Below are 21,326 nucleotides of genomic sequence, written 5' to 3'. Positions count from 1 at the left end.
AGAAGCACCATAAACTCTGAGAACTACAAGGGGGTATAAATAAAACAAATTTCAAAATTACTTCTCAGTTAACAAAAATACACAATTACAACATTTTCAGCTCTGGAAAGTGAAATTATTGCAAATTCTTCTACGTTCAAGATATGTCTCTATGTCAACATCTCTATTGTCAGTACATCTTAAATGTCTATAGCAGCAATATTGTCAGGACGTCTTCTATGTTATAACATCTTTACTGCAAACAGTCATTTTAGCTAGTAGATTCAATAGTGTTCTGAAGACTTACAAAGGAATCCCTGAATTGATTTATTCAACAAAATAAATAACAACATCATTACAAATTTTTGATTTCTGTTCCCATCTGAACCATCAGCAAAATTGTGCTGATCTATTTATAACTCCTAACTTAATAATTGATTGCAATATTTGCTTGAAGCTATGAGGAAACCAAAGATGCACAGTGAACAAATTAATCATACTAAATACATAAATGGGGTACAAATTAAATTTTACAATTACAAATTTTTGTAAGCAATGAAGATAGTAATGAGTGTAAATATTAAAACAGTAAACTAGAGCTCTTCTCAGTATTGAATTAGAGGATATAATGTATAATTGTTCAATACTGAAAATGATGGTTATTTTTTTTTACTGCTTTAGAAAACTCATAAATAATGCTGCAGAGCCAGTTAAAATAATAGTGGGTGGACTATAATTTCAACAGGAGGGTTATAACCAAAGAGAAAATAATCTGTAATCCTTCTTACTGCAGTAAAATGTCACTTCCATCTTTTTCTTTTCATTAATTTTCGTAACAATATGTCTAATGGTAAATAGTTTAGAAGAAAAACCCATTTGCCATTACTTATGCCACGTTGCCTGTGATCCACAGTTTGTTCTTTTATTTGGTAGGGCTCCCCCGGATTCCGTGGCTTGCCCGGTAGCAACGGACTTCCAGGTGAAAAGGTATAAATCATCCCCTTAAAAAAACAACCCTCCGAGCTTTTGGAGAATCCATTTGAATGGAGAATTTTGCATTCAATCAGGTGCTGGTTTCCTTGCTGTGACTTCCCACATCTCTTTTTTAGGGTCCTGCAGGGGAGCGGGGGAGCCCAGGTCCCCCTGGCCCCAGTGGACCTGCAGGAGAGCGCGGACAAGACGGAGGCCCAGGTCTTCCTGGAATGAGAGTAAGACAGGACATCTCCAAGAAAGAGAGAGAACCTCTATTAAGGATGACTCATCTGAGCTGATACAATTGATTATTGATTTTTATTTAGACCTTAATAGACCTTAATGTTTAAAGAGTTAAATTATATATCCATTTATATATTTCAACATAGCCAAGTCTTAACATTTATTGCTCGTTTGCAATTATAGCAAATAAGCTGTTGGTCAGGCTTTCAAAGATTTTTGGAGATGGCCTCCCAGGTAATACTCACAGGATGTAAAATATGTAAGTGTTCATAGGACAATGGAACAGCATTCTGTGAACTACACCAAAAATTAACAACTGCTGACAACAAACATATTGAAATTCAAAAACCCAACTGCAGGTTGCTGGGAGCCAAACAAGATTTTATTGGAAGTGAAAATGAATTATTTAAAATGCAGCAAAAATAATATGTAGAAAAATAAGTTAATAAAAAAATGCTATGAATTGTGCTGCTTTTAGGTAGAGGTACATAGTCAGAATTGTTTCATTCCTTGATTTTTTACCATCTGAAATTAGTTTTCTTCCCAAATAATGAAAGAATACATTTTTTATGCTTGCTAATTAATGTGCAATGTCTTGTTTATATCCAGTGCCTCTCAGGAAAAGCAATAAACCCATAATGAAAAAATATTTTAGCTTTCTCCAATTTTTCCCCTTAATGGGATGGGAGAAATGGGAGGACTTTTAATCTTTATTAAAGAGGTTTAAACCAAATAAATAGTTTCTATATATTTATGTATTGAAACTTAATACTACACATTTTAAACCAAAGTGTAACACTTTTTTTTCTTCAATTGCAGGGTTTGCCTGGAATTCCAGGAAGCCCTGGAAGTGATGGGAAACCTGGCCCTCCCGTATGTACATTGCGCAAATATTTTATGCTAGTCCTCCTACTTGACCTTACCCTCATCCCACAGTATCTACATGACAGGTTGTTATCACAGTCAGATAAATTGTCTCCTTTTTTGTTTGTTTTAACCACCAGAGTCCTTTATCTGTATCATTGTAATAACAGTCTGTAAATCCTCTCATTTAGTACTGTTAAAATACAGAGTATACAGGAGAGTAGTTGAAATACAAAACACGTGAGGTTTTGAACAACAGTGTCTCACCCTCACTTTCCCTTTAATGGTTATTCCTTTATTTCACCTGAGAGATGCCATGACTTCCTTTCTTTTCTCCTCATCCCAGGGCAGTCAGGGTGAATCTGGACGTGCTGGTCCACCTGGCCCTCCAGGCCCTCGTGGCCAACCAGGTGTAATGGGTTTCCCAGGTCCTAAGGGCAATGAGGTGAGTGGGATTTCTCCACTTCTCCTGTTCTGATGCTTGATCAGTCAAATGTTAAAATAAATTGCTCCATACTGGGGGCTATCTCATGTTGTAGCTTCAGGTTGTTGTCTACTGACCAGAAGAAGTATTTCAAATGTGATCTCTCTCTTTTGTAAGGGTGCACCGGGTAAGAATGGAGAAAGAGGCCCTGGTGGACCACCTGGAACACCTGTAAGTTTTGTCAACACTTTGTTTAATAATATGATAATTTAATAATATGATAATTTAATAATTACATAATATGACAATTTAATAACAACATAATACGAATAGTATTTTGATGAGTCTTATAAAAATTGGTATCAACCCCTAACCATGGCCTAATTTTGTCTTTGTACAGGGTCCTGCTGGGAAGAATGGTGATGTTGGCCTCCCAGGTCCTCCAGGACCTACTGTAAGTGTGGTGGCCCTGTGAGAGACAATGATCAATTATTGCTAAGGGGGTCTGGCATCTACAGATTGACACTATGACTTTAGGGGAAGGAAATATTTTTAATGATATATAGAAATCTCCTTTTATGAAGACAAATAGAACTCTTATTTGCCATTATTTTAATGAATTAGTACTCAAAACTTCAGTAGGATAAACTTGAGTCAGGTACGCCTGGCACAGATTGAAATGAAAAGTCAATTTAAGAGCTCTCAGAGATCTACCACCTTTTCAAGCTGAAGCATGTTACTGGTTGTTGCTCCCTTTAATGTTTATATCAACTCAGTCTGTTACCAAGTAAAAATGTGTCTGGTGAATCACATCTAACAGTTGGAGTGAGAAGAGCAAATACCAGAACACCAAGATAGATTAGTCTTTGGGACTGTGCAAAGTCATCTCATCAGATCATGAAAAGAAGGCATAGATTAGAGGTGGGATGGAGGTGTTGGTGTGTTGAAATGTTGTCAGACAAGCTCATGGCTTTTTTTTTCTTGTTTGTTTGATTCTAGGGTGCTTCTGGGGACAGAGGAGAACCAGGACCTGCAGGTCCACCTGGCCTCCAGGTGCTGTGTGTTTATTGCTTTCTGATTCTTTTTAATAGGTTAAAACACACAGGAAAAAAAAAGATAATAAAGGCATCTTAACATTTACATTGCAGTGCACGTCATCATATTTTGAAGTAAGACAGATCAACCACTTGACAAAAGTTATTACTTCGTATATCATAATTGCAGGCTGGGTGGTTAATTTAGACTGTGTAACACAATACCCTCAGCTATCAAATTGGCACCTCTGCCTTTGTAAAGGATTGGAATGATTTGAGTACACGTCTTTGGGTCAAAAAAAAATTACAAGATGGAAAATGCGTAACTTATCTATGTAACATGGATAATACTGTTCCTTCACATAGGGATTGCCTGGTGGACCAGGACCAGCTGGAGAAAACGGAAAGCCTGGAGAACCAGTAAGTAGTAATTCCTTTTATTTAATGAGAGGTTTTTTGTATATTACATTTCCAAATTCAGGGTGTTCTCAGCTCTATTCAGAGCAGAGAAGTCTGATTTTAGTGATAATAGAGGGGAGAAACAGGATGCCAACCATAATGGAGATTTACCAAGTGCATGGATAACTTACATTTATTTTCTCATAACCAGGGACCAAAAGGTGATGTTGGAGGACCCGGATTCCCAGGCCCTAAGGTAAATAATAAAGCAACTTTTCTCAATTATATGAAAGAATTAACACAGCACGGGCCTGAAAGCAAAGAATAATGCATTTCTTTGTCACAGGGTGAAAATGGTATCCCAGGTGAACGTGGTGCACAGGGTCCCCCAGGACCTCCTGGAACAAGAGGTGGGCCAGGTCCTGCTGGTACAGAAGGTGCCAAGGTACCCACAGACTTTCTTGCTCTCCTGCTATTATGTCTCTCATTGAGGTTAATCTTGTTTTTTCTAATTACTTTTTGTTACTCCTTAGGGTCCTCCCGGACCACCTGGTCCCCCTGGAGGCACAGGACTGCCTGGCTTACAGGGAATGCCAGGAGAAAGAGGAGCTTCTGGAAGTCCTGGACCAAAAGGGGAGAGGGTAACACAAACATACTGCCAATGTTATGCTAATTTAATGTTAGCTTCCCACAAAGCACTGGGTTTGTTCAAGTCTTCACTTTTGGCCTGATTTCAGAGGAGTAGATTGTGTAGCAGTACTGGTGAGTTAGCAATGTCATATGGGTCCTATATGCTGAAAAATATGGAATTTTCCCCCTGCTTTAATATGTGCTAGATATTTTGCTGTGCTAGGTCTCTTCAGGGATGGATACATCAAACCAGCTAATAAACCATGAGAATAGTTCATACCACAGACAAACAATTTGGCATAGACTTCATTTTGAATCAATTTGGGTTCTTTTCCATCAAAGTATGTAATATCTGATGCTGAATACTGGGAAGAATGTCATTATTGAGAGACCCTTAGCACGAGATCCTTTCCCTTCCCTTATGCTTGCTTTTGGCTTATGCTTTTTGCATCTTACACCTCCTAGGGAGAACCTGGTGGCAAAGGTGCTGACGGCCTTCCTGGTGCAAGAGGAGAGAGAGTGAGTAACCTTTTAACATCTAACAATTTATCAACTAGCTTCTCACAGGCTGCACTTAGAACAGGAATAAACCTACAGTTACAATGAATAAGTACTGTCTAGGAGAGGTGAAGTAGTAATCCTGTTGTGTTTCATTCCAGCAGTGCTAAACTAGTTTTGTAAACTAAATTAGACTTAATACTCGTTTTTGTGATTACCATTGCTTGGGTAAATATAATGGAATTTTTTGAAAGCAGAAGATCATAGTTAATTGGGACAATGTTTTGGAGGGAAAGCAATCATACAGAAGTAGAGAAAATCTATCTGACTGATGAGAATGCAGGTTTATAATAAATCACAAAAGGACATCTACAGGAAACATTCTCACCCAGGATGCTTCTACAGGTTGCTGCATATGATATATTTTGCATCTATATAGCATATACACATAAAATAGACACTTGAAATATATACATATATATCAAATTAGTACCTGCAAGCAGTGCATCCATCAAAATAATGAGGCATGACAAATATACCAGTGCAGCTTGGTTGAGTTGGAGAAAATATAAAAAATTTATTTCAAACCATAAGGTACACATTAAATTGTCAAAAAAGAAAAAACTCAGGGAGCCAGTCAGGAAATACTGAACATATACTGAAGAAATGTGGATCAGTTATTTATAAGAAAAGTTAGGGCAACAGATAACTTTTACTGTATACCATTGAAAGAGGCCTGTTAACTTCAGATGGGTTTGGATTAAGTTTGGATGGCGGGGAAAAGAAAAAAATTATCAATCCATTGGAGATCTCTCAGTTGCAAAATGGTGTGATCTCAGAGTGTCACTCCAAAACATAGTTTGCAACAGCACTCTGACATTGAAAACTCTCTACAATTTAAATATCTTTAACAATCTGTTTACACTGAGACATAAATGCTATTGATCAAAACACGGGTAACATTGTCATATTTTGATACAAAACGTGCTCTTTTCTTATTGTTTAGGGCAACGTAGGTCCCATCGGTCCTCCTGGTCCTGCCGGCCCACAGGGAGATAAGGTAAAGCACCTCCTGTAGTGACACGTGGTGCAGTAAAAAGTCCCAGCAGTGGCTGTGTCACGGGAAGCAGACAAACAGACACTCCATAACCATCCTTATTCCTTACAGGGGGAGACTGGCCCAGCAGGTGCCCCAGGCCCGATGGGTTCCCGTGGAGGTCCTGTGAGTGACAGTACTTTCCTTCCAGTATAACTTGAGCATGGCTCCTCTAGGCTAGTGTAGGCATAAGTGCTGTACCTGCCCTGTCAGGAACTCATGAGACTTGAGCTGTAAATAAGCTAAGCACATTCAGCTGCTGTTGACTCTTGGGATTTATAGGTACTAAAGAAGCCTTCAGAAAATCAGTGCTTTTAACAGTGCAAAGGGGTCGGGGGGCTGTGCTGGTAGCTCAGGGCAAGAGTGTGAGCAATAGTGGTGTCCATCTTGTCTTACAGTTAAGTAAACTTGTAAAAATACCCTTATATTTATTTTTTTTATACTGATATCACAGCACATTGGGATCTCAGTTGGATCTGGGAAACACCGTGGGTTGTTCTCAGGGTTTATACAGTTGTAACTGAGATCACTCTGTCACGCTTTAGATAATTATCATATTATCAAATAATTCCTGTTCTTAGCGTTCAGGAGCAACTGTAGTTTTGGAACAGGGTTTTTTTTTCCTTCAAAGGCTGATAAGACAAAGAAACTTCAGCAGCATCAATAGGAGTGTTCTCTAACCTGTAGGTTGAAGCTTATCTTTGCAACATCTTCCATTGCTGACATGTTGTTTTCTACAGGGTGAGCGAGGAGAACAAGGTCTTCCTGGACCTGCTGGCTTCCCTGGAGCTCCAGTAAGTATATCTACTACTCTTTCTCTACTCAGTCACATGTAAAGCAACATAACTTTGTCCCTAACTTTCTGTACTGGTAGACCAACAGAGTTCAGTTGCATTCACATTTAATTTAACATTTAAATTCCCATCAGAAGAGTATCTGGATAAGGTTTCTCATCACAGTGGTATCATCTGCTTTTTTTTGAATCGTCATAAAGCAATATAATTTTTCTTCAGGGCCAAAATGGGGAACCTGGTGGGAAAGGAGAGAGAGGCCCACCTGGTCTGAGAGGAGAGGCTGGACCCCCTGGAGCTGCGGGTCCACAGGGCGGCCCCGGTGCACCAGTAAGTCTTTGCTGTCCCTTATTGCCACGGAGAGGTTTCTTCAGCCCTCCCTCAGCCTCGAGGTGGCCAGACCCCCCAAGTGCAAGCAGTTGAACTGCCTAAAACTTCTTGACATTCACTATGATTTCAGTCTTTATCAAATCATTTTGCTTTATCTGCTTCCTTCCATGTAGGGTCCGCCCGGTCCCCAAGGAATAAAAGGAGACCGTGGATCTCCTGGAGGCCCTGTGAGTATCTCCTTGATTTAGTCACTGCTAAATGTCTCTATCTATTACAACAAATACGATGTAAATGAAAAAAAAACCTTCAATGACTTTAGTATGAGCCGTTCAAAAATAATTAAGGTGTTCTAGGAGGAATAATTAAAGTTGAGGTGTTCAGTGGTCTGGATTACATTGGTTTTAATATAAGTAAGGTGACAAAATAGCTTTTGGCACAATGACCCAAGGCTCTAAAATGGCTTATCTCAACAGTTGTTATATTTACTTGCCATCTTTTCCAAGCTTCTCGGAGCCCATTAATTCACCTCTGCGGAACATATGTGATCTTCAACTTCAAAAAAAAAGTATTAAAAAAATTGGGCACAAAATTGTAAAAACTGGGAACTTTCAAGCAAAACAACTAACTGTAATTCAAAGTTAGCTGGTGTATAAAAATCAATTTATTCCTCTTTTTCCAGTCTTCAGAAAATGACAACTAAAAGTATTGGTCTCTTACAGGGTGCTGCTGGTTTCCCTGGTGCTCGTGGTCTACCTGGTCCCCCTGGTAGCAATGTAAGTTGTCTTATGCCCCTTTTATTCTTACTTTGGGAATATATTTATACATCTATTAATATAATAAAATATATTATGCAAAAACTTTCTGAATATGGTGTTTGGACTTAGGGAAATAAATCTGCAAAAGGAGTTTACTCTCCTTATATGGAAGAGCAATTCATTGACTTAACTTACTGTCTTGGTACACCTTCTATCATGGTTTTCTTTCCAAAGCCAGACTTAGTGGAGTTCTTCTCCTGGATCAGGTCCTTGAGTATTTCTCCTGGTGGTAGATATCCTATCTTCACTCTTGCTCTTTTACAATGCAACAAACACTCAATACTCATCTTGAATTGGTATTCACTTTCAAAGCTATGTCTGAGATTTTTTTAGGTACCTGTAGAATGAAATGGCACAAGATTGAATTATTTTGAGATTAACTGAAATCATTCTTAAGGCAAAGTTTCTCTCTTATGATGTGGCTTCATCTGAAGTTTAATCTACCAGGCTGCAGTGTCCTATTATAAAAATACATCCTGGTGCATCTATTAATTCCAAACTTTTTTACAATATCTGTCTGTGAGGAAAAGCTGTTTCTTAATATCCTGGCATGTTCAATGTGTGCCTACTTTTGACTCCCACAGTAAAAATTAGAGTCTGATTTTTGATTCTTTAAAAATTAAGAAAAAACAAAATACACAAATACATTTGCCCATTTTAAATACAAAATTTTGTTGTATGGTAACTGAGATGTAAATTTAAAAAAATTCTTTTATATTTGGATAAACAGATTTTTATTTTCTGTCATAGTTACCGAGAGATGAAAATTTGAATATTACTGAATAAAAAGGAAAAGTAAGATTTTATTTAAGGTACCATTAATGCCAATGCAATTCTTTCCATTGATTGGCTCAGCTAAGATTTTAATGAAAGACATTTCATCCTGTACATGTCCAAGACACTATGTTAAAGGTATCTGGCAGCAGTGATTAAGAAAGCAGAAGGATCTCCTACTCTTTCCAATTTCTGTGGCAGAGCCGTGGGTAAGGAACATGTATCCTGTGTTGGATCCATTACAGCCACTGGGCATCCAGAACATGCAGGTGTTGCATTACGCAAACCGTATGTCCAGACAGCAGGGATAAAAAAATACCAGCTTTGAGAGTGATACATGAAAGGATTCTCTTACAACACCAGATCAGATTTGGGTGCACAGAGGCTGGACCCTAAATCTGCCTTCAGGCAGCGACTCAGGTCTGGCCGACTTTCATAAGAGCAGTGCCAGTGTGCAGCTGTTTCAGATAACTCAGCTCACACTCTTCTTTTTAAAATTCTTTTTAGGGTAGTCCAGGTCCCCCTGGTAATGCAGGGCCTGCAGGCAAGGATGGGCCTCCTGGACCCCCTGGTAGTGCCGGTTCTCCTGGCGGTCCGGGACCTGCTGGAATCAGAGGTGAGCCCGGTACACCAGGTGAAAAAGGGCCACCAGGCGCACGAGGAGAAAGGGTAAGTACACCTTCAGCCAGAAGCTGTGACACCAACAGTCTTGGATTATGTCTGCCAAGAATGAACAACCACCTATGGAATGTTAAAGGTGCTCATATTGACTGATGTGACCTTTTCTCAATCAGGGGGCACCGGGTGAACCAGGTCCTCAAGGCATTGTTGGCGGCCGGGGTAACACGGGTTTGCCAGGTCTGCGTGGCCCGAGTGGTCCACCTGGGATGGCAGGAGCCAAGGTGAGAGCCATTCACTGCAGGGACACAAAAAATAATGAATATGTCAGGGGCAGTGAGGGGGAGTGGTGTTTAGTGGTTTTTAGTCCAGAGACAACAGAATTTAGAGTTATTTGTGCTTACATCCGTAAGATCAGGCTTTAGAATGTCTGGCAACCAGCAAATGTGGGATGTGAGGTTGTCTTTTATCCCTATTACCAAGAATCTCATATCAGATTATCTAGAAGTATAGAAGATGCCTCACACTCTTAAGGAGGGTAGAGGAAGAGGCTATAAACTCTCCTTACCACAAGATCTGAGTGATAGTCTCACAAGTTGTCAGATAGATACAAGTTGTGTATCTTTGCTTCATTGTCAGTATATCTCTTGCTTAAATATTATGACTCAAATGGAAAAATACTTTCACCTCCCTTCAGAAAAGGTGGTGTGAGGCCTGGTTTATATTTTATCAGTAATACAACAATAGAGCAGCTTTTCTTTTTAACTGCTTTGGCTATTGTTTTTGGACACATAAGACATAGCCATATATTATTTCCTAGCTGACAAAAAACATTCCTTGAGTTCAATGGCATTGCATGAATATTACCAGCAATGAAAAGAAATCATGTGGTCCAAATTTCTATACTCTCTTGTTAATTCACAATCTCCAAAACCACACTGGCCCATCATTTTATTAGGTCTCCTTAAAAATTACTACATAATTAATTAGATGTATAATACACTGGTATTTCATAAGTACATTATCTGCAACAAAATCCTTTCCCTTTTTGTTCAGGGTGAAGATGGTAGACCAGGAACCAATGGTGTCCCAGGAGAACGTGGTGCCCCTGGTCCCCAAGGTCCCATTGGACAAAGAGGCTTACCTGGAGAGCCTGGCAGGGATGTGAGTGGATGTGATTCTTTCCTGCTCGCTTGTGAGTTACTAAAGGGAGACTCTGGGAGGATATGAGCTTTAAGGTTCACAAAGCCTCCCTCTAGTGCCTGATGCACAGGGGCCTGGGCACATCACACTCTCATGTAAGGTGGCATAGCCTGCTGTCTCTGCCATCCCCTTCACTGCTTGTGGATATCATCTGTCTCACTTGGAACTGAACAAGAGACTTACACTGTTTGTATGCCTGTAAAATAATGTAGGTCTTACAGATCTTTTAGGGGCCAGTCCACCTCCACGAACTCTTCCTCCTAGAAAACTCCTTCTTTGATGAGCATTATTTAAGCTGACTGGGAAACAAGCGTTTTTCATCATGCAGTTTATGAACAAACTGTACCCCTCTCTTTTGCAGGGTAACCCTGGCTCCGATGGCTCGCCTGGACGTGATGGTTCCCCAGGAGGCAAAGTAAGAAATCACCAATATCCTTAGATTTCCAAATAAATGACACATGAGATGCATGACAATATGCACAGTTCTCTGCTATCTAATTTGTTCCTTGAACCTCTTATGCTTAGTTGAAAATAATGTTTATATTAAGTTCTGTAAAACGTGACATTTATTATCCTGTCAACTGTTACTGTCTGCAGGGTGACCGTGGTGAAAGTGGCTCTCCTGGCGCTCCAGGACCCCCTGGTCACCCTGGACCTGCAGGTACTGCTGGCCCACCTGGGAAAGCTGGTGAAAGAGGATTTCAGGTAAGACCAAAGTAAATATCTCACTGCTTATTTACAATACCTTTCCTATGCAAAGTCCATTTCATGCAGTAATAAAGAGGAAATTTTGAAGAGTCATACATTTGTTACTGTCATAGTTTCTTGGCATTGAGGACCTCTTTCATAACCATATTGAGGGGAAAGACATCTCAGTTTATTTTCCACATAACTATAGAAATCAAGCTCAAAATTTGTGTACTCCATAGGATGCCAAAAAGCACATCATCCCACCGGGCCCTGTCTTAATTTCCATCCCATCTGGTGCCCATGCAGCACAAGCAATGTTATTTATTTAAACTAAGGGAGTACCTTTGGAAGTCTGCAAGTTATTTCTTACAAGTGCTGACACCAGCACAGCCTGAGCACTGAGCACCTCACAAAGTCAAGAAGGTCTCTAGTGCCTACAAGCAGCTGAGTAAGGTTGGCACTGGTAGAAAAGGGATCTGGCCATGATTCTCGCTGATTATAGAGTGTGTGTGTGGCTCCCTTTGGTTCTAAACAGCTGCTGGCTTTGAATATTCTGCTTATCTGGAAATAAAAAGGTGCTCTAGGCATCTCCAAGTGATCCATACCATCTCATCCTTATCATGTCATAGGGTCCACCTGGCCCTCCGGGCTCTACTGGTCCTGCTGGTGCTCGTGGTCCTGCTGTAAGTTATATTTAAAGTATTTATGATATCCATTCACTATTCCCTGTTATTTGGGCATTGCTCTTATCTCCTTATATTGCAAATCTACTCTTACAGGGTCCTCAAGGTCCTCGTGGGGATAAAGGTGACGCTGGTGAACGAGGCGGCCCTGGCATAAAGGGTCATAGAGGGTTTCCTGGTTCCCCCGGTCTACCTGGTCCTCCTGTGAGTATTTTGTATTGATTTGGGAACTACAGCTGTTCTTAATTTTTGTGGTTTAGGTCCAAGGTGCCTAGTTAGCCTCAACTAATTTACTGAGGAAAGAAAAAAATTATAAAGAACATGTGTAATTTGACTGTCAAATGTGTTCAAAAGTCCAGATCCTCTGGATGAACCTGAAATAAGCATTGTTAGAAAAGAGGAAGAGAGTTGGTAGGAGCTGAAGCTGGGTTTACTATAATCTCTTCCAATAAACACTTCTTGATTTATTTACATAGGTTATTCCTGATTAAATTAGAAAAGGTAGAAGTATGGGTTGAAATATCTATGTGTATTAGAAATCCATCCTAGGCAGACAATTAAAGCTAGTCAGAATCCAAATACCTTTCTTCTGTCATGTTTCTTTTATAGGAAAAATGGGCATGAAACTGTAAACTACTGAATTGTAAACATGCCTTACCAATTTGAGCAGTTCTTAATAGCTAGAAGAATTGATGGGCAGGAATAGAAAGGCATTCCCTGGATATTTATGACAGATAAAATTTAAAGAGGGATTTATACCAAAAAAACTATTAATAGCACTCATGACACAAGTGAGAATCAAGAAACCAAAACTCAATCAATTAATCTACCAGAGGTGGCACCAATACCAACCTATTTAACAAAACAATATAATCCATTCTCTAATGTACAATATGAGTAAAAATCTGATAAATTCTCATTCACACTATGACTGCGAGATGTTCAATAATTATTAAACAAATGGCCTATTTCTTTGTAATGCATACATTGAGCAAATTTTAAATGCATTTGAAAACATGAGTTTTGGTTAAATTATTTACAATATTTCACTGGTAATATGATTAAAACTGCAGAATTTTGAACCTATAGCTGCGTATTCTTATTAATACAAGATTTCATCCAAAGCTCATTGGTGTCAATTGGCTTTCTTGCATTTTGGATAACACATCACTTATATGTTTTCTTATAAAGAACATCTCAGTTTTTTTCTGGTCAAGGAATGTCAACCATTCTCTCTGATACCCATCTTTTTACAAAGATGTGTTTCATATAATCTGAAAGATGTTTTCAATGTCTTTATTTAAGGTATATAAGTTATAAGGTATATCCAGCTAGTTGCAAAATATTAGCAGGCTGTGCATGACTGACTTGACTTTTCTTCATAGGGTCCCCTGGGTCCACAAGGTGCACTTGGAAGTCCAGGACCTTCAGGTCCAAAGGTAAGAAAAACTCATTACCTAGCCTAATGGCAAGGAAAATTCAGACTGTTTTGTTTCCATATATATATTTTTTAAACTTTAATATTTAAATATTAAAAATACAATATTATATATAGTTTATTATATAGTACATATATTAAATATAATATATATTATATATTATATTGAATATTAAATAAATATTTTATAGGTAAATATTTATATTTAAATTAGATCTTAACAGACAGCAGCTGAAGAAAGAGAAAAAACCTGAGAAATTTTACAGAAACGTTCAAAATATCTCACAAAGTATTTCTGAATTTGAGATTGCCTCATAAACTCTTTTGACCATACTATTTGTGTTCATCATTGTTCTAGGGTCCCCCAGGACCAGCTGGACCACCTGGAAAAGAGGGTAGAAGTGGATACCCAGGTCCAATTGGTCCTCCTGGCCCCCGTGGTACCAGAGGTGAAAGCGGCCCTGCCGTAAGTAAACAGTGTACACTCACACAGACAAACATTTAGGGAATATTTGAGAAATGTAGGGTGCTCTCCTCTTCAAATACCTCCCTTGGAAATTCTGTGTTTCATGGACAGAGTCTGTGGCAGGAGGTATCTAACCATCAATGCTAAATTTAAAAAAATACAGCTCATTTGTAGTTTAGTGTAACTAATGGTGCACTGGGCGTTGTGTTAGTCTTGGATGATCGTTGACTTTTCCACGTACAACAGGATCTCCACTGCGGAGCACAGACTCCCTTTGTCTCTTGGAAGCTATGAAATGGATTTTCTAGACTCCTCTAGAGTGGCCAGAGCTCCTAAAGCCGAGAAGTGGCCATTCTCTGGATTTTGGTGGAAAGGGTTCCTTTTCCTTCTGACAGCCCACACCAAAGGATGGTCACAGCTTGACAAAACGAGGGGAGAAAAATTCCAGTCTTAGGAAAATACAGGCCTGGAAACTCTAACAGACATTAAACATCTGTTTAATTAATGAATGAGTAAATAAAATGTCTATGAGAGAATTCCCATTTTTTTTTAAGATTAGGGCAGACTTTTAGTTTTAACCTGTGATCTCTATTCAGGGCTACATTCATTATATTTTTTAGGGTCCACCAGGCCAGCCTGGTCTTCCTGGTCCTTCTGGTCCTCCTGGTCCATGCTGTGGTGGTGCGGTTGGCCTGGGTGCTGCTGAGAAAGGTCCAGTGGGCTACGGGTATGAATACAGAGATGAGCCAAAAGAAAACGATATCAATCTGAGTGACATCATATCTACAATGAAATCAATTAACAACCAGATTGAAAACATCATTAGTCCTGACGGGTCACGGAAGAATCCAGCTCGCAACTGCAGGGATCTGAAATTCTGCCATCCAGAGCTCAAGAGTGGTACGTTTAGATTTTGTTTTCACCAGTGGTAGCAGGTCTTGGGTGTTGTTTGGTTGGTTTTTTTCAACTTCAGTATTTAAATGGAGAGATTTGCTCTAAAAAATTTGATTTTTTTAAAACAAATATCGTGATAAAGATGATAAACATAAAAATAATTTTAAACTTTGAGTAACTATGCATTTAAACAGTATATGCACTGATTTCAACCCTATTCCTTACGTCCTTATAAGTGAACATATGTTTAAATAATTTTAGGGAAAAAGGCATTGCAAGTATAAGTTCTATATTTATTTCAAATGTCAGTCTGATTACAATATTCACATGAACCCAGTATATTTTTATATCCTTTTCTATGGCATCTCATCATGGTTAAAATTAATATGGTTCCTAATTTGGCTCAGGAATCTGGCATAGAAATAAGCTTTACCATCGTGCAGTCAGATTCTTCTCCAAATACATTAAACTCTTCAACATTTTTTCTTTTTACCTCTAGGGGAGTACTGGATTGATCCAAACCAGGGCTGCAAGATGGATGCTATTAAAGTATACTGCAATATGGAAACTGGTGAGACATGCCTCAGTGCTAACCCTGGGGCTGTGCCAAGGAAAAACTGGTGGACCGGCACAAACAGTGCAAACAAACACGTTTGGTTTGGAGAATCTATGAATGGAGGCTTCCAGGTGAGAAATAACCACAGTTAGCAGCCCATATTGTACATCACAATCTACTGAAAAATAAATAGGTGAAATAATCATGATGTAGACTGTCCCTAGACGTGGCTAAATGCTGTTGTATGTGTGTGGCACTCTGCAGTTCAGCTATGGGGATCCTGAGCTTCCCGAGGATGTCTCAGAAGTTCAGCTGGCCTTCCTTCGCATCCTCTCCAGCCGTGCCTCCCAGAACATCACTTACCACTGCAGGAACAGCATTGCCTACATGGATGAAGCCAGTGGGAACGTTAAAAAGGCTCTCAAACTGATGAGCTCTACGGAAAGCGAGATCAAGGCTGAAGGAAACAGCAAATTCACATACGCTGTTCTTGAAGACGGCTGTACGGTAAGTAAACAGGAATTTACTGCTGTAGTTTGATAAATAATGCAGATAAATAAGAAAGAGAGAGCTTTGCATGGTCCAGGCAAGGAAAGAATACAGCTGCCCCTAATAAGGGAAACTTAGATGCTGTACACCAGAAGTTTCATTCCTGTAGCAAGTGTAGAAAGTGAGGTGCACTTCCATTAAAATATTTGCTTTACATGTACCTCCTTGCTTTAGAGTCAACACACTGAAGTCATAGTCAACAAGTTTTGATCCATCTCGTGTCAGCTCTAAAACCAACCATACCAACAAATCAAGGCTAGCTGATTTGAAGCCATAGGCTCTGATTATGGGAAGGTTATTTTGCAGATCCAATATTGCTTCTCTGTGCCTTCCTCACTGCAGCAGAAAGCACTGGAGAGGAGTAGTAACATCCCTGAGCATGCTGGTCTATCAGCATATGCAGCCTTTCCAGTAACAAATGCAAAACACTATTACAGTCCATAATTTCTCCCTCCTGGTGTTTAAGGTCCCAAAAGGACAACAAACACCGTATGCTAAATTTGCCATTTAAGGATGTGTGAACATATCTACTTTGCAGCCACTTCATGGCCATTTCTTTAACACCAACATGAAGAGCTGTGTCATCACTGCTGACACTCTACTGAAGCCAAAACCACTTTTGTGAACAGAGTAGCCATTTGTACCATCTCTCAGCATGCAGAGCACATTTCAGTCCGAAGTCGGGATGCTAGAACTGCTCCAGAGCACTTTACTGTCCTTCAGGATTCCAACCCTTTTCAGCCACAAGCCCTCACACAAACAGTCCAGAAATGAAGAATGCTTTGTCTACATGTTCACTGCCACAGAGACTGCGACCGGTTTTCAGGGGGTTGAAAGGGACCCGTTAGTATGGAAATAGAGAGCATGAAATCTGATAAACCGTGGGATGATTTTCACATTGCCCCAACACTCATTTCCCTAATATTTCTTTTTGCTTTTCTTTTTAACTTCACAGAAACACACTGGTGAATGGGGTAAAACAGTCTTTGAATACAGGACACGCAAGCCAATGAGGTTGCCCGTGGTTGATATTGCACCCATAGATATCGGTGGTCCTGATCAGGAATTTGGTGTGGACGTTGGCCCAGTCTGCTTCTTATAAATCCAAGATCCTGCTCTTTCTGAAACCCCAGCAAACAGATTCACACTCCAACCATGCTCCTTTGTTTAAGCCTTGTCAGCTAGTACAGGTGACCATCTGTATCCCAGTTATTTATTAACAAAATTTCTGGGGGAAAAATCAATTTGATATCAAGGGTTGTTTGTTTTTTTGCTATTACACAAAATACAGTAAAAATGCTTTTTGCTCTATTTTTTTTTACCAAATTCCATCTTCAAAACATGTCTCCGTGGTGCTAAAATACAACTTCAACACTTAATAAAACAACACTGTGTTCTATTAGTTGAATGTTAGCCAATTTAAAAAGCACTGATTGCTCCCAGTACCAAAGTTTACCCTTCTTTCCAAGATGCAGTCCATAAAGCTAGAAAGACCTCCCTGTTTCAACTACCTCAACATGGACAGAAACTGGGATGTGTCTGAGTCAAACCAAAAATCAATCAAATCAATCAAAACACATTGGACCCAGTGTCAATTCCATAGAATCATTTGGTACAAAAACATCTATTTCTGTACTGATTAACTGTGAAAAGTACAGTGTATTTTAAGAGTTTAATACCTTAATGTCAGTAGTCACCATAATTTTATTGTTGGATTGTATTCTGTTGTCAAAGGTGCTTCTCTACTTTCCTGTCATTGCTGGTCAAGACCACTAAAATTAGGGAAGTGTAAAAGACTAATATGATGGTGCTAATGTATTTTTCACTCCTAACTCTGCAAGTCAGGGTTATTGACTTGCTTAAAAACCCAAAAATGTAAAGGATTTAAAGAATTGTAAATGTCTCCTGTCAAAGATAGCCATTGGCATGTCATAGTTGAGAACTTTCTCCCTTCACTCTGTAAAAGTCAATAAAGATGCAAAATTGTGAATTTCTTCTGTCACGTTAACACATTTATAGTGTTGAAGGTTAACCATCTTTGTAAGCTTTTATATGGTTGTTGGTCTATTCCTTACAGAGACACATAATAAAATATCTTAATAAAACTCCTTGTTGTTTCATAAAACTGACTATCTTTTTTTTTTTTAAGTTTACTATTTATATCTCTTTGTTCAAGCAAATTAACAAGGCAGGACACAACTCTGGTCCCGCTTCAGCTGATTTTTTCAAAGATAATTTGTTTGAAGGAAACCCTGGTAATCCTAAGGGATGCAGTTTATGGCACACTACTAGGAAATTTTCTTTCTTACTTTTCCTACTCCTCTCCATCCAGTGGCTCCTTTTAGCAAGCCTGGTGAGCTTCTCTATCTGCACGGATGCAGCTCTGACAGCAAGATCCAAAACAGGGCCCATGCACCAAGGCAGGTCAGTTTGGAGAAAATATAACCTTCCCTCCCAAAAAAACCTGCCTCAGTCTAAATAAATAGGCAGTCATGGGCTACGTAAATAAATGGTTTAAGGGCAGGCCAGAGGCACCAGCAGTTTGCCAGAGCTGACAGTTGAAACATCTTGATATTTTTTATGGCCACTGGAACTGCACAACCAAGTGATCCCCAGATCTTAGCAAAAATTTAAGGAGAAGCAGTTACCACAGTAGTTGCCAAACTACTGTGTCTGAGCTCGAGGCCAGAAGAAGGAAACAAGCCACACAAAGGAACCCGGGCCAGGAAACCTCTCCCAGAGGTAGATGCTGATAGATGATCCTCAGTCTTTCCCATGGAGGAAGGTACAGAGCCTGCCCCCACATCATTACCACGGCCACGCATTGCTCCACAGCCCAGGATCATCAAGGATCCTCTAAAAACAAGGTCAAATAAAAATTAGGGATTTTAAAAAAAATCATCAGGTTCTTAAAAGTTCTCATTGACAATTATAGATTATGCATCCTCTGAGAATACATTCTGTTTGGACCAAACAGAAAAAAATTAGCAGAAAAAAGACAGTTTTTAAGAAATCTCACCAGATTTGGGGTTAAGCCAAGACACTGCCCTGCTTTGGCATTATAGAATTTGGACGTGGCACACAGAACAAAAATAGTGAGGGCTTGGGGAGACCCTCACAGCACAACTGCAGCATCAACACAGGCACAACTATACTTAACGCAACATAAAAGAATAGCGCCAATAACTCATAAAAAATATTGGCTCTTTCAGGAAACCTCATTTGATGGTGAAAACTGAATACTGTTTATGGCAGATGAGAATTACATGTGTGTAATATTATTGCATGTATGTAATAATCTGACATAAATTACATTGAATTAGCTGACTGCAGCTGAAGTTTTATGAAAGCAGCTGGTAAAAATGCTGGCTGCTGGAAAAATGCATTGGAAACACCTGTTCTTAATCCCCATAGCAGAAAAAAAATAGCCTTTGTTATCCCCATTGCTACTGGGGTTGGGTGCATGGCTGGGAACAATTACTCAACCTTAAAACTGAAGTTTTGGGGGCTATTTTCCAAAGCACACATTTAGTCAAGTCTTTCATTAATAACTTCTTCTAATGAAAGATGATTACTGGAACATTTGTAGAAAACACAAAGAAACAACCACCACCAACGTAAAATAATTTACTTGATCCAAAAACGTTGTGGTTTTTTTTTCAGAGGGTCACCCACTAAGCTACCATGACCCTCGTATGTCTGTATTTTTATATTACCACATTACTCTTTGGGAAAACAAGACAAAAAAAGCAACAATAACAAAACTCACAAAACCAAAATCAAACCAAAAAACCCCCAGACCCAGCCAAAAAAAAAATAAAACCAAAAAACCCCAGACAAACATGCCAACAAACTAAACCCTGCCTCAAATGTTTGCCTGACTCATACCAAGAGCTCAAGACATCACTAATTCATTTTTTAATGCTGCATTGAAACTTCACCTTTCCAATTACTCACAGGTTGTCACCTAGAGGTGCAGCTCTTTTGCAGGAGACCAAGCTGGTGAAGATGGACTGGCTGGCAAGGGGACTATTTCATCTCCTTTCTACCTTCTTTATGGAAATGATGTTTAAATCACTCCAAAACTTGACAGAAATCCAGCAAATTGTCCTCTAAGAGGAAAAGTTTGCTATCTAATTAGACCCTAATTTTAAACAAATTATAAACACACTTACTTACTCTTCTTCTTTGGCTTGTGGAAAAAGCAGATTTCTTCTCTTGTTCCTAAATATATTGTCCAATAATCACCTCACAGGAATGAGCAACAACTTCACAAGAAAGACGGTCCCTTGTACCTGGTTTTCCCTTTGTGACCACAAATGCTCTCCCAGGGCAGGGGTTAACACAGGTGATTCTCAGCTGCAATTCATCATATTCTTCAGGTTTCTCACCATCTTTATTTGATACATCAATAAGCATTACCTCTGATTTTAACATGAGCTAAATTTCTGAATAGCAGGACAGCAGGTAGAATAGGATAGATCCAGCCTTCATCTCCCTGGTACCGACGTAACAACTCTGCTCAAGCAGGCTCCTTTGTGGATATTCTGAACTCCACAGAATGGGCTTGAAATCACAATAAAACAAAATCTTTAAGCTCACAGCAGGGGGTTTAAAGGGACACAATAATCCAAAAATCAAAATGATGTATTTTTTTCTAGCTTAAACACACAGGTTGGCCAACTGGGTCTATGGGTCCCCAATTTTTTCAGCATTTCGAGTTCAGCTTTTGACCAGCTAGTCTAGTTTTACATTTTGTCATGATTTTTTAAACAATTATACCATCATTGTCTAATGCTATCATTTTTACCTTTTTTCCATGCAGTATTTGCACACTTGCAGGAAATCTTTTTTTCTTTCATTACTATTTCTACGTTTCCATTTAGTTTTGCTTTTCCTTTTGCAATTTTTTTACTTTCTGTCTTTCTGGGATCCTCTCTCAGGGAGACCAACTGCCTAGTGATTATTAAATCTTCCATATAGCCTTGATTTCTTGAAAAAAATAATTAAAATACCCATAGATTAAGAGAGTGTTTACCAGTTTTTGCTCAATCTCAGGCAGCTACAGGGGAGAAAAAGAACCTAGAGCCCGCATCCAACAGTAGTAAAAAAAAAAATTTTTTTTTTCTGCTTTTAAACCTGTTTTCAGACTCTTTACTTGCCTTTATAGAGGTAGAAAAATGTAAAAATGTAAAAATGTAAACTCTTCTTTGTAGTTAGTCTAAAACTAAGGTGCATATACAAAACTGTGGTTTGAAAAAAGGCTCTCGACAGAGAGGATTTAAATCAATTCCCTATTTGCCTTCCTTACATTTTAAGCATCCAGAAATGCTCTGGATGAAAACACCAACACCTTTTTCCAAGCTCTGAGAGAAGTTGA

The 21,326-nt window shown here is 39.1% G+C and overlaps 1 protein-coding gene across 1 annotated transcript in view; it reads left to right on the top strand.

Annotated features, from left to right (window-relative positions):
* Positions 1–18,071, top strand: part of COL3A1 (collagen type III alpha 1 chain) — a 50,918-nt gene extending 32,847 nt beyond the window's left edge. Inside the window, exons 21-51 of the mRNA XM_027704917.1 lie at positions 913–966; positions 1,089–1,187; positions 2,014–2,067; positions 2,405–2,503; positions 2,660–2,713; positions 2,883–2,936; positions 3,482–3,535; positions 3,883–3,936; positions 4,127–4,171; positions 4,262–4,360; positions 4,449–4,556; positions 5,011–5,064; positions 6,050–6,103; positions 6,212–6,265; positions 6,880–6,933; positions 7,153–7,260; positions 7,434–7,487; positions 7,980–8,033; positions 9,357–9,518; positions 9,644–9,751; positions 10,524–10,631; positions 11,032–11,085; positions 11,268–11,375; positions 11,990–12,043; positions 12,140–12,247; positions 13,429–13,482; positions 13,840–13,947; positions 14,568–14,847; positions 15,341–15,528; positions 15,662–15,904; positions 16,902–18,071. Coding sequence (XP_027560718.1) covers positions 913–966; positions 1,089–1,187; positions 2,014–2,067; positions 2,405–2,503; positions 2,660–2,713; positions 2,883–2,936; positions 3,482–3,535; positions 3,883–3,936; positions 4,127–4,171; positions 4,262–4,360; positions 4,449–4,556; positions 5,011–5,064; positions 6,050–6,103; positions 6,212–6,265; positions 6,880–6,933; positions 7,153–7,260; positions 7,434–7,487; positions 7,980–8,033; positions 9,357–9,518; positions 9,644–9,751; positions 10,524–10,631; positions 11,032–11,085; positions 11,268–11,375; positions 11,990–12,043; positions 12,140–12,247; positions 13,429–13,482; positions 13,840–13,947; positions 14,568–14,847; positions 15,341–15,528; positions 15,662–15,904; positions 16,902–17,048 — 2,928 coding nt within the window. The 3' untranslated portion in view covers positions 17,049–18,071. The remainder of the gene's footprint in view (positions 1–912; positions 967–1,088; positions 1,188–2,013; positions 2,068–2,404; positions 2,504–2,659; positions 2,714–2,882; positions 2,937–3,481; positions 3,536–3,882; positions 3,937–4,126; positions 4,172–4,261; positions 4,361–4,448; positions 4,557–5,010; positions 5,065–6,049; positions 6,104–6,211; positions 6,266–6,879; positions 6,934–7,152; positions 7,261–7,433; positions 7,488–7,979; positions 8,034–9,356; positions 9,519–9,643; positions 9,752–10,523; positions 10,632–11,031; positions 11,086–11,267; positions 11,376–11,989; positions 12,044–12,139; positions 12,248–13,428; positions 13,483–13,839; positions 13,948–14,567; positions 14,848–15,340; positions 15,529–15,661; positions 15,905–16,901) is intronic.
* Positions 18,072–21,326: the final 3,255 nt, after the last annotated feature.

The sequence above is a fragment of the Neopelma chrysocephalum genome, unplaced genomic scaffold (genome assembly GCF_003984885.1).
Source record: "Neopelma chrysocephalum unplaced genomic scaffold, ASM398488v2 Primary Assembly neopelma1_298, whole genome shotgun sequence".
Lineage (NCBI taxonomy): Eukaryota > Metazoa > Chordata > Aves > Passeriformes > Pipridae > Neopelma > Neopelma chrysocephalum.
The sequence above is the reverse complement of the archived record's forward strand: the minus strand, read 5'-3'. Positions and strand labels throughout refer to the sequence as shown.